General features: G+C 32.8%; 1 protein-coding gene across 2 annotated transcripts; it reads left to right on the top strand.

Moving 5' to 3' along the window:
- The first annotated feature begins 7,752 nt into the window (after positions 1 to 7,752).
- LOC111367518 (nitrate regulatory gene2 protein-like) lies at positions 7,753 to 12,936 on the top strand. 2 transcript variants are annotated; one of them, XM_022988446.1, is made up of 6 exons: positions 7,753 to 7,829; positions 8,378 to 9,497; positions 9,645 to 9,722; positions 10,078 to 10,283; positions 11,622 to 11,845; positions 12,098 to 12,936. In XM_022988446.1, exons 2-6 carry the CDS (start codon positions 8,489 to 8,491, stop codon positions 12,765 to 12,767), a joined length of 2,187 nt encoding a protein of 728 aa, XP_022844214.1. In that variant the 5' UTR covers positions 7,753 to 7,829; positions 8,378 to 8,488; the 3' UTR covers positions 12,768 to 12,936. The 2 variants fall into 2 exon arrangements, with proteins under 2 accessions (XP_022844214.1, XP_022844215.1); XM_022988447.1 differs by lacking the exons at positions 7,753 to 7,829; positions 9,645 to 9,722 and having other exon boundaries at positions 7,840 to 9,497.
- Positions 12,937 to 13,132: the final 196 nt, after the last annotated feature.

Below are 13,132 nucleotides of genomic sequence, written 5' to 3' on the forward strand. Positions count from 1 at the left end.
CGGGACACATGGTTTAGTGGTGGCCTTTGAATTGATTTTTGGAATGAAGGATGTCCACATCTAGGGTTGTAAAACGTGTAGAACAATGGGTTGTGTATTTACATTATTTTCGGACTTTAGAAATTGAAATTTGAATATTTTATGGGGGTGTATTTAATTGAGATTTTTAATGATTTTTTGGAATTTAAAAAATTTAGGAATATTCAATCGAGACTTTCTAAAAGTCACGGTGTATTCAATTAGACTTTTAAAAAGTTTCTAAAAGTTGCGGTGTATTCAATTAAAATTTTTTAGAAGTCTTTATAAGTTTTGGGGTATTCAAATTTTAATGACATTTAGAGACTTTTATAAAAGTATCTGGAGTACTAACTTTTAAGCAGAAAGTACTCGATAATATCTTAAAATTTGTCTTTCATTAATCACGAGGTTTTGGGAGACTTTCACAAAATAAATAAATAAATAAATAAAAAATTTCAATCTTTCTTTCCTTTAACTTTCTATGGACATGTTAAAATTAATTTTTTTCTATTTATTATATTTCATTTAGTTTTCTTTCTCTCTTATTATTTATCTCTATTTTCTATGAAAAATTAAATTTGATTCTTAAAACATTTTTTTCCCTTTTTTCATTCATTTTTTTGTGAAAAATATTTTTTTTTATTAAATTATAAAATTTTATATGAAAAAACTATAAATATGTATAGTTTTGATTATTAGTTATTTAATTAAGGTCTTCAATTTTTATTTTTTCAATTTTTTTATTATATGGGAAAAAGAAGGGGAAGGAAAAGAAGAATTACGAGAACTAACACCTCTTATATGAGAATTTCATACCAAATTCATGTAAATTCAATTTTGAATGAAAGTTTTCAAAAGTCTATAAAAGTTTTAAAATGAAAATCCATAAAAGTCTACAAAAGACTTCTACTAATTTTTTACAAATCTTTAAAAGATCCATGAAATCCACAAAAGTCATCACTTAAAAAAAATTAATCAAAATTTTCAAAAATCTCAATTGAATACACCCCCTTAGTATTTTAAAATTATCCTTAAACTTGACAAGGTAGACTCTCAATAAGGATCTGCAGACAATATAAATATAGGTTAATGAACTAAGGGGAGGAAAATAAGATTTAATATGAATGAGAATGAGATTCTTCTATCATATTGTTATATTCTATTTACAATGCTTGGAGGCAAACCAAGCTCTTATCCAATTGAATGGGATTCATAAATGTGCATGGTAAGTACCATTGAAATCTTAAGGATTAGACTTAAATTTTTTTGATAATAGATTTTGTGTAAAATGATTTTTTTGAAGAAAAGTACGGTTAAACAGTAAGTAAAAATTATGGATCTATATGCAAAATTATTTTATTAGGAGAATGAAAGATTGAAAATGATTGGGAGGAAAATGAGTTTTAAAGAATTTGTATCAAATATGGGCTACTTAGCATCGCACACACGATCAAACAGTGCAAAATGAATGGCTTTATTTGATTGATTAATTTATAGTTTAAGTTCAACCTATGATTTACCATTCACGACATTGAAATTTTTTATTTTTACTTTATTGGATAATTAAGCTAGGTTATAATTTGTTTCAGTAATATTAAGAGCAATGAGTTTTCTTGTAATTTCTTTGAAGAGTGTGTCAAGATTGTAGGGTTTTCATTAAGTCCCATTTTTTTTTTGTCATTAAAGTAGGAAAATGAATTTTAAAATAGTGAATTTTTGAAAAATGTATAGTTAGAAAGTAAAAAAAATTTTGCATTTACGTGTTAAAATATTTTACAGTGATAATGTATGATTAAAAATGAATTTGTGAAAAAAAATTGAAATAATGATAAACAAGCAGGGACAAAAGTTTTGTTATTTTTTAGTTGGTTGAATAAACAATTATTGTAGAACTTGAAGATATTCAATTTTTATAGCCATTCTAATAGGAAATTTTGCATCAATGTATCAACCTTTTAAAACAATGCAAGTTACACACAAACTGTTAAATTTTAGTAAATGGTTACAAATATTTCAAAGATGTGTGGTGGAATGACCTCTGGACGATTTTCATCCTAAAGTATGTTAGTTGACCCAAAGTTGGATTTTGCCCATAATTTGACCAATTTTAAAAAGAGTTAAATGGTGTTTCAACCATGAATTAATTAAAATAGATAATTTGCATGAGGTTGAAACCTTTCAAAAATAAGCAATGCGGTACCATACCTTTAATAAATGTACAAACCTTTAAATTTTTAGTTGATCGTTACAAACATTTCAAAGATGTATGGTGGAAGGACATCTGAACGATTTTCGTTCGAAAATCTGTTAGTTGACCAAAAGTCAGTGTTTGACTATAATTTGACAAATTTTAAAATAGTTAAAAAATCTTGTTAAATTTAAATTAATTAATTAAAAATGGATAATTTGTATGAGGTTTAAAACCTTTCAAAAATATGCAATGTGGTACCATACATTTAATAAATGTACTTCGAAAGAGCATCCAATGACTTTCATCCAAAAATATTTATCTTCCCCGTCGAAAGGTATGGGACCTTCAATATAATTTTTTTCTTGTTAATTAATTAAATGTTAAAAGGCCATTTTGTCAGTTTTAAAATTGGTCAAATAATGGTCAAATATTAACTTTTTGGTCCATTCACGAATTTTTAGACGAAAATCGCCGAGAGACCCTTCAACTGCACAATGTTGAAAGGCTTGGGGTTACTGAGATTTAAAGTTTTGAATGTAATCTACATTATTTTGAAAGGTTCGAAATCTCCATTGCAAATTTCCTTGTTTAGTATTATTTGGTATTAAATGCAGAATATATCAACAACTTTACTTATTTCCAAAGAGATCAGCATATAAATGGTTAAATAAATAGATTGATTGATAGTTTACTATATTCGAGCTTTCTTGTGACAAACCTTTTCCAATAAAGTAGAAATTGTTGTAACACAAACTGTAGTCCTAAATAATAATCTAATGGGTCTCACTTATTGATCAAATCAATTCTTGGTATCCACTATAACCAGTGAGATGTGATTTTAGTTAATTATCCAATAAGTAAGGCTCCGTTTGGTAGGAATTTTTTATCCTAAAAAATTAATTTTTTGACCGTTATTTTACTATTCAAGCCGTAATTTTTGACTTTTTCTCTCACATGTGAACCCCACTTTTCTTCTAACGGTCAAAAAATCAATTCTCAAAATCCCTACCAAACGGGCCCTTAAATTCTTTCTTGTATTTTTCTTTTTTTTCTTTTTTCTTTCCCCTTGCTTATCACTGCATTAGTCACGTAATAGAGCTCAGCTACGTCCTAAAGCTCATGACATCACAATGGAAGAATATATGCGGCACAGTGAAATTTTGTATTGAGAAATGGATGTGCTGGTACAGTGTAAAATGTTTTAATTTCATTGACCTAACAGTCATGGAAGAGACGCCGTTAACGAGTCAGCATCGATGGACTCTGGCGACAATGTTAACCATTGTATCTCTCTCAATCCCAAGCAAAAAATTGACGGCGTTTGGACCAAGAGCATGAATTGGTGTCGATGTTAAAATTTATGAATTATTTAACGAGTAATGTGTGAATCGGAATAATTCTCCAATTCAATTTAGCTAGTATTGTCTAACCTAGTTAATGTATTTAACTCGACACTTTCAAAAGAATTATCTCTTAGTGACTGTTTTGTTGAACTATGGGCCGCTTTGACACGATTTTTGAAAGTGAAAAGCTATTACTAAAACTAAAAAGTTAATTTTGAATATATTTGGATAATTTTTTATAAATATATTGTCTAATTAAAATAATTTTTAGAGAACTTATTTAAAATAATTTTTCTTACAAAACTCTTCTATAACAAATTTTTCTAACCTTAACCTTATATTCCATTGACTTTTATCAAAATTTACTGAGGTTTCGTTTGATACACATTAATGTAAAAATGACAATGAAAAATATAGTCGTTACGGACCCTACACAAGTGATAGAAAGTTAAATATGATGGCTTGATGTGATGGATAACGATTATATTTTTCATTTTAATGGATAAATAATGGGAAACAAAGAGGGGTTTAAAAATTTGATTTTTATCTAAACCAAACATTAACTTAATCTCATGAGATTCGAGAATGATTCCGCTTTCTACATCTCACTTTGTCAAATCCATGATTTATGTATTTATTTGTTTCAAATCACCGTGATTCCTAATCGAAGTACAAAATGCTCTCACAAGTCTTCAAAAACCAAGTAATGTATTTCCAAATTTTCTTCATTAAAAGCTATACTTTTCTTTAACTTGTTGAAATAATATGGAATGCCTCTTTAATTAGATGAAATTGTGGCTTAAAAGCCACTGGAAAAAGGCCAAAGTTCAAATTAACGGTGACATTCCATGGTGACATTTATTAATCATCTAAAAGTGGGAAGAAGATATACTTGAATATAGAGGTGGGGCGCGGGTCGGTTCGGTTCGGTTTAGAATCGAACCAAAATTTTTGGGTATCTAGTAAATGGAACCGTCGGGTCCAAATATAATTATGGAGCCGTTCGGGTTCGGTTCAGTTTTATATTATAATTAAATTTTTTAACATTTATAACAATATTATATAAATACAACTAATGACACATTCAATGGTTTTGAAATGTCAGAGACTAGTAGACTACCTTGTTCAAATGATCGCTACGGTCAAAGTTTCGGTCGGCAGAGGTCACGGCTTCGATTGGAGGTCATAGCGTCGGTCGACGATTGTATAGGTTTTGGAATGTCAGCGAAGCTGCGAGAGTGAGTGCGAGAGTCGAGACAGCGTTATGCATTTTAGCGTATGTGTTTAGAGTTATTTAATGGATTGTATCTTATTGGGCTAAGAAATGAAACAATAAAATGGGTAATTGGGTCAAAAATTAAAAAATTAGAAATGAAACAAATTATTGGGCCAAAATTTTGGATTTAGAAATTTTTAATTTGTTAATTTGTTTAGAAAAAAATTAAAATTAAAATAATTTGATTTATTCAATATAAAAAAAATTAGAAAGATTATGTTCTTATTCGGTTCTTGGTCTAGAATTGAGAACCGAATCGTACCCGTCGATTCTCAATTCAGATACCCGTTTGAATATTTAATTTGATAAGAATCGTTGGATTCGATTCAGTTCGATCGGTACGATTCGGAAGATTTGTCCAACCCTACTTGAATATTCAATTCAATGAATTATGACTACAAACCTTAAAAGAACAAACAATTATCCGAGGTACTATTGTATAAATATAATAATATGTGTCAGTATGTGTTAAATTAATTATTTTAAGAACGGAGCTACGGTGATAGAAAATTTTTGACAAAAGGTTGACTTATACTCACAACATGATGAGGCCACTTGTTTTTTTTTTTTTTTGAAATTGTTTATTTTATATTATTATTATTATTATTATTATTGAAATTGTTTATTCACCTAGGGCTCACCACTGTGAGAGGCTGTCAAAGTCTCGATCACATTTTTTTCGGACAAGCTAGCTTTTTCTTTATTATAAAGTTAATGTTTAATACTTATATGAATTAACATTATAGTGTATACATTTTTTTTATGTATAATAAATTTAATACTGTATCGTTTGGATATAAATTTATAAGTGATTTATAAATTCAGTCAAATTAAATATTAATTTCAATCATGCACTTATAATTACTATTCATTATTATCTATATATTATATGAAATTCAGTATTACTCCTATCTATAAATTATTTATAAATTTATCAAATAGAGGAAACAATAGACATACTTTATAAGTTGATAACCGAGTAAACATTTAACACTAATTTAATAAAGAAATAACTCCCACTAATCCTTTTTTCAAGACCCACCACCACAGCCCAATAATTTTCTCAACGGAAAATTAAAGAAAAATAAAAAAATGGAAAAAAGAGGCCGCACTAGATGGGAATTGGTGCAGATGGTCCCCGATGAATTGAGCTGAGATTTGCTATTCAACTTTTATTGTCTAATTTACTATCTACTCAATTAATTATTGACATGTCATTTTAAATTAAGATGTCATCAATTTTAATGAGTAACGTAGGGATAGCAATCGGATTGCTCATACAGCCCGTGACTCGACCTGAGAAAAGTTAGAGCCGGTTCAGCTCGAGGCTCGATAAAATCGAGCCCCATTTTGGGGTGTCGGGCCAATCCCGAGATGACCTGTGTGGCTTGCCAGCTTGAGCTTACGAGCCTGTTAAAAAAACGGTTAAAGGCAGCAACACGCTGCCTTTTATAAGGCAATTGAGTGTTGTCCTTAAAAAAACAGCCATGTAGCACCATGCTACTTTAAACGGGGGAAAAAGTCGAGCCTGGCTCAACTCGAAAAGGCCCGAGCCTAGATTTTTTAGCCGAGCAAAAGCTCTGTTTGACTCAAGCTTGAAAAAAAGCTTGCACTATTTTACTCTAGTTGAACTCGAGCCTTAAGTTTCGGTTCAATTCATTGACATCCCTAGTAATGCTATTAGCCTTGTTGAGATTATAACCCCCAATCTATGTGACATATCATTTATTGCCATATTATGTGGGGTTATTGACAAAATGATATGTCAATAATTAATTGATGAACAATAAAAATTGGATAACAAATTTCAACTCCATTTTAAATGGGGTTTCTATGTAAATGGTCTTTAGCATTTAAATCTTGACAAAACATCCTTGACCTTTAAGTTAATAGTGAAATCGATACTTTTGAATGATTTTCGTTCAATTGACCATTAAAAATGTCAAACATTTGATAAATTGACTTAAATGTCGTTACTTTTAATTAAATAAAATTATCTTTTTTCTTTAGAATTCGACTACTTGATCGATTTGAGTAAATGAGATAAGTGAAAAAAATAAAATTTAAAAATATGACAAAAAGAAAACTCATATAACCGATGATTGCTTTAAAAATTTTGTCATATAAGCGAAATGGAATGTTTATAGAAAAATGCATCTAATACAAGTGATATGAACTCTAATTAATATGACGCAGCGTTGAGAAGAAGACATCGAAATACTTTCAATATAAATAATATTGATCTCTAGTATATAGAGACACTCATGATTTTCAATATATACGAATGATTGATGTCTAAGTGTATTTTTCTTTTATTTCGTTTTTATTTATTTATCTAAATAAGGGCATTTTAATTTTTATATCAAAACTTTGATATGTTTAACGATCAAGTAGATGAAAACTATCCAAAAAGTATAATTGCGTCATTAAAGAAAATGTTAGGAATGTTTCTGCTTAATTTTGAAAGTTTAGATCTATTTATACAACAATCCCATAGGTTAGGGACCATTTCCCAACACTAGAAGGAGCCGTTACATGAGGGTGCTTTTGGAAAACGTAGGGACAATTCTGTCATCTGCACATTTCTCATAACACTAGGCTAGGCATCAATTGTCGCAGTTGTTTCTTTTTAACCATACATCTTTTATTAAAATAATATTACACGTGAATAAAAAAATATCTTATTTTTCAATCACATATTTCACATCAATTTATTATTCTAAAATGTATTTTTACATAAAAATGCCTATCAAATACTCTTGTAATTTCGTGAGCAAATTAGATATAAAAAAAAAATCCTCTTTCTTTATATGACAGTAATTAAATCATAAACAAATAAAGAAATTAGTTCTGCCAAACAAGGTCTTAAAAAAGTGAAGAAAGTATGGGCAAGAAAATGGTGAGTTTTGTGTTTACTCCCTAATTAAAGAGATTAGAACAGGAATGAATGTGGAGAATCATTTACACACATTCCGATGCTCTTTACCTGCGTGAATCAACCGTAAGTATTTCTTCTCTCTCTCTCTCCCTCTCTCTCTTTTTTTGTTTATCATTTCAGCATTGCCCCCATTCTTTATCTTTTGAGCTAAAAAAATAAAAGAAAAAACTGCTTTTGGGCCCTAAGAAAAGCAGAAGTAATGTGCATGGATTGATTGTGTACCCAAATCTTCCATTGATTTACCAATCGATTCAGGTTTTGTTTTATAACCAACGATTTATTTATGACTTCCTCTTGCTACTCATGTTTTGCATTTTTCTGAATCCTCTTTGCCTTTTTTCTTGAGTCGAAATAAAACCCGTTAACAAAAAGAATTTGTTGTCATTTTCATCTGTTTTTCTCAGTGTTAAATCTCAGTGCAGTGGTAGACTCAAGTGGGTTTTCTGTTTTCTTTCAAAACTGCTCTCTCGTGCGAAAAAGATTTTTGCCCTCCTTTTCTGATTTGGCTTTGCTTTGATTTTGAGAAATTTTGTTATTATTAGAGAATTGTGTGCTATTAACTTTTGATTGTAAAATAGAAATGGGGTTCATTTCATGAATTGGGTTTTCAGAGGTTTTAGGGGAAAAATATTGTCTTTGACGAGAGATTGCGAATGCGGTTCAGTTCATGAACACAAAAGTGGTTAATTTTGCGGAGTGTGTTTTTAAATTTCGAGTGTGAAATGGGAGCTACAAATTCAAAATCTGAGAGGAGTGATGCTTTAAGGCTGTGCAAAGAAAGGAAAAGATTTATCAAGCAAGCCATTGATTCGAGGTATGGTTTAGCAGCTGCGCATGTTTCTTACGTTCAGTCTCTAAGAAACATAGGCATTGCTCTGAGAAGATATGCTGAGGCTGAAGTCTTGATAGAGTCCGCTCTATCAACTACAGCCACTGAAAATGATAAAACTCCATCACATTCTTCATACTTGTCACCTTCCCCATCGCATATTGGTGGCACTTTAGATTCTCCAGTGCTCAATGGGAGCCCGCTATCGCCACCTACAGCTAGAGTTAGTTACATGAGGTCAGGTGGAGCTAGTGCTTTGACTGTCAGACTGAGTCAACCGCCTAGGAATATGTACGTCGAGGAGGGTGAATTTTCAATGCCTCCACCTCCGCCTCCTGAGCCAGGGTCTTGGGATTTTTTTGACCCTGCTGATGAGCGTGAGAGCTTTAGATTTGTGGGGCAGAATGGCTTGAATTTGAACTTTGATGATGTGGAAATAAATGGGAATTTTAGTGAGAAGGGTGTTGATTTGGATAACACTAGTGGGATTCAAGAAGGGCCTATGACACCGAAGTCAAAGACTCCAAGAAATGGACATGGTAAATTGGTCGTGAACCATTCAAATTCAGCCATATACGAAAAGAATGAAAGCAGTAGTCAGCAAAGAGTCTATGGGGAAGTGAAAGATGTAAACAATGAGTTAAAAGTGAATGGATCAGCAGGAAATGTGGCGGGGAAGGATCCTTTAGAACAGTATAATTTGAAGATGAATAAATCTGCAGTAGAGAAGGATGTATGTGCTGAAAGGGAAGATCCTTCAGAGTATATAACACACAGGGCTAAAGATTTTCTCTCTAGCATAAAGGATATTGATAACCGGTTCTTTAGAGCATCTGAATCAGGGAAAGAGGTATCGAGGATGCTTGAATCCAGCAAAATCAGTATCGGATATGAGGCAAAAGGTAATAATTTTTTGATGACATCAAGAAAGAGCATAATGCACTTTTGAATTGAGAATTATTGAAATGTAATTCTATCTTGTGAACCTTAAGTTCTAGTTGTTCTGACTCTGGTGTGCTGGTTTGGAACCCTAATGGCATTATTAACAGGTAAACCATCATCTTCTGTTTATTTAGCCTCTTTTCGAGCTGCCTGTTGTCAAGGAAGAGGTGCTAATGTCCCTGATGGTATGTACCAGCTTGTACCCTAGCACCACAGACCGCTATTTAATAATTTCATTGGTTCTCATTAACTTTTAAGCATTTTACTACTTACCTGTTTTGTCTAAATGAGATGCAGTACTTTCAATTTGTGTCTTGATCAACATTTAATTTTATGCATTTTGTTCATCGTCCTTCTTTAAAACTTCGGGTATTATCAGTTTTGCTACATCTTTACTTGATTTTCATTTTTAGGTGGAAAATTAACATGAATTTAAAGATAGCACACTGACAGTGTCGGTTGCTAAAGTATTGAGAATTGCTCGCCTAGTTTGAAACTTAACATGATAAATCTTCATTTCTGTCAATTTTCAATGTGCAGGATCTGAACATGTGACCAAGGTTATAACCTGGAAACGGACAACATCATCACGGTCTTCCTCCTCTAGGAGTCCTCTTGCCACAAAGGATGACAATGATGACAGTGGAAGTGATTTCATTGAAGAGTTCTGCATGATTTCTGGAAGTCACTCTTCCACACTGGAGAGACTTTATGCATGGGAGAGAAAGCTGTATGATGAAGTGAAGGTACTTGATTTAATATTGCCTCAGTGAAAATAAGTGCATGTTGTTTTCTTCACTTTTTGATGTTTCTCTCCATATTTGGAATTCTGCCTAAATAGTAAACACAGGTAATAAACTAGGACAATATTAAACATTTGAGACATAGTATTTCTCAATTCTGACAAAAATGACAATGCTGCATATAAGCCACCTCAAAGAAATGGCATGAAAGACTAACTGTAGCATATGTCTTAAGGTTGTTATATTATTATTTGTATGCATCAATTTTCCCGTTACAGTTTAAAGGAAATTGGGGTTGTAAAATGAACCACCATTAAAGAGCTCAAGTGAAACTTGTAGAATATCACTTTATGTTAATCAGTAGATCTATGTTGCCTAGGTCATCATTTGTATTTACATTGATTGTTGACAAACCCTGAAGGAAGGGGAAATTCCATTACCTTGACCATTCTGGTTCCCAGAACAAAACCAGGAGTCTATTCATACTAACTCTTGTTTTTTCTGGGGGCAGGGGGTAGGTTTCATTTCACCTAATTAGTATGAAATTGGCTTATTCTGTGGATTATCTTTATGAAAACAATTTTGAGATGGAAAACTAGTGTGAAGATTGACATTACACAATGTTAAATGTGAAAAGAAACATGAGGCTTATGGGGGTTGTGAGAATTATGGTTGCAATGTTGCCGTTATGCTGGAGTTAACTACCCAAATCATTAAGCATTTTCAAACTTGTTCAGCCAACCAAATGGGAAATCATGACAAAGCTTGCAAATTCAGAATGAAATGGAATGAATCACTCAAAGGATAATATTATAAAATAAGCACCAATTATGAATATTGGAGAAAGTGTTGTGTAAACCTAAACGAAAGTAAACCTAAAGGAACTCCCATTCACAATAGTGATTCAATCATATTAGAATGCATTAGAAGAGGGAGAGGTAGACTAAAAGCATCGTTGCTAATGTGCTAGCTAAACAGTTGACTTCTTGGGTCTTCCGGTAGATGGATCCAACATAGGCAGGAAAAAATGATTCATGTAGCCTCCCCAAGTTACTGGGAATAAGGCATATTTTGTTGTTGGTCGTCATCAAGGGTTACAACTTGTTGGATGGGCTGGTAAGGAGATGGCTTCCTTTGTGAGTCAATTTTTTGGCCATAATTAAGTTACTCCTAACTAAATTGACCATTTTTTTAGGAATGAACTTGATTCAAAGAGTTCTGCACCCTCAAGGTGAAAGAACGCATATTGCTCATTGCTAGTAGCGTTTGTTATGTGTTACCCCTTTTTGTTCTCACATTATTATGTCAACTAATTTCTGTCTGTTTCTTTGGCCTACCTAGGCGAGTGAGTCTATCCGGAAGGAATATGATCACAAGTGCGACCAGCTACGGCACCAATTTGCAAAGGATCTTAGTCCTCAAACAATTGACAGAACTCGGGCAGTGGTGAAAGATCTGCATTCACGAATTAGAGTGGCACTTCATGCTGTCGATTCGATATCAAAGCGAATAGAGAAAATGAGGGATGAAGAATTGTTCCCGCAAATTATAGAACTTATTCAGGGGTGAGAAAAACTTCTATTTCCTAAAACCCTAAAGACTTCTAGTATTGGTACCGTAATTTCACATCACCTGGTTAATGTGATTTTTCTCTTCAAGCCAAGCCTGTTGAGGTGGATTACACAATATTAGCCAAGAAAAAGAAAGTTAAAATATTCTCCAATGCTATTACTTAATTCCTGCTAGTATTATTTATACCAAACACGGTCTAGTGTAAATGCTCAAGTTTGTGTCCTTGTCCATTGAATTCTGTGCAGATTGGCCCGGATGTGGAAAGCCATGCTTGAATGCCATCATAACCAGTACATAACTATCTCATTAGCTTATCATGCAAAAGCTTCCGCTGGAATTGTTCATGGGGAACCACGGAGACAGATTATAAATCAGCTGCTGGATGAGGTCGAGTATTTTGGCCTGAGTTTTGCAGATTGGATCAACAGCTATACTTCTTATGTGGAAGCGGTCAACAGCTGGCTACAGAACTGCATTTTGCAACCACGAGAGCGACAAAAAGGCCGAAGAGCATTCTCCCCTCGTCGAGTTCTGGCCCCACCTATATTCGTCCTCTGTCGAGACTGGTCAGCCGGCATAAAATCTTTGCCATCTGAAGAAGTTAGTGATGCAATCAAAGCTTTTCTATCTGATTTGCGACGTTCAGTTAGACACCAGCCGGATGAATCCCACAAAAAGGAAACGGCAGATGATTTGCAAAATAATGAAGAATCAGAGAGTAAAGATGAGGGGAAAAGTGAAGATCGAGCTTCAAATTTAAGCTGCATACAGACAAGTTTGACTAAGGTTCTTGACTGGCTGACTAAATTCTCCGAGGCTTCGGTGAAAATGTGTGACGATATTCGACTGAAATGTGAAACAGCTCGAAATGCATATGACAATTATAAAGCCCCACCAAGATCCTTCAGCATTTGAAATGACCTACAGTTTCATTTTAATATCGAGTTGATTGTTGAAGTAGATATTTGTAAATTCAAAAGTTTGGAGAGCTTTTTCTTTTTCTGAAACAATCTGGTTGTAGGATAATAAAATTTATGGCAAATGGATTTGTGAAGGCGAGCTAGTAAATTACAGATCGCGACTAGACGTTCTCTTTTATCGCAAAGGTTCTCTTCGTGAGCTCACAGTTTGTCTGTTAAATTCTCTCTTTACTGTTATTCACACCCCTTTCCTCAGTGATGACGGAAATATAATCTTCACAACGAAATACCATTAACAGAAGGGAAGAAGCAAAAGACTCCTTAACGCACAAAACCCTTTCTTTCGTCTCCCCCCTCTCC

Source organism: Olea europaea, chromosome 18, assembly GCF_002742605.1.
Source record: "Olea europaea var. sylvestris chromosome 18, O_europaea_v1, whole genome shotgun sequence".
Lineage (NCBI taxonomy): Eukaryota > Viridiplantae > Streptophyta > Magnoliopsida > Lamiales > Oleaceae > Olea > Olea europaea.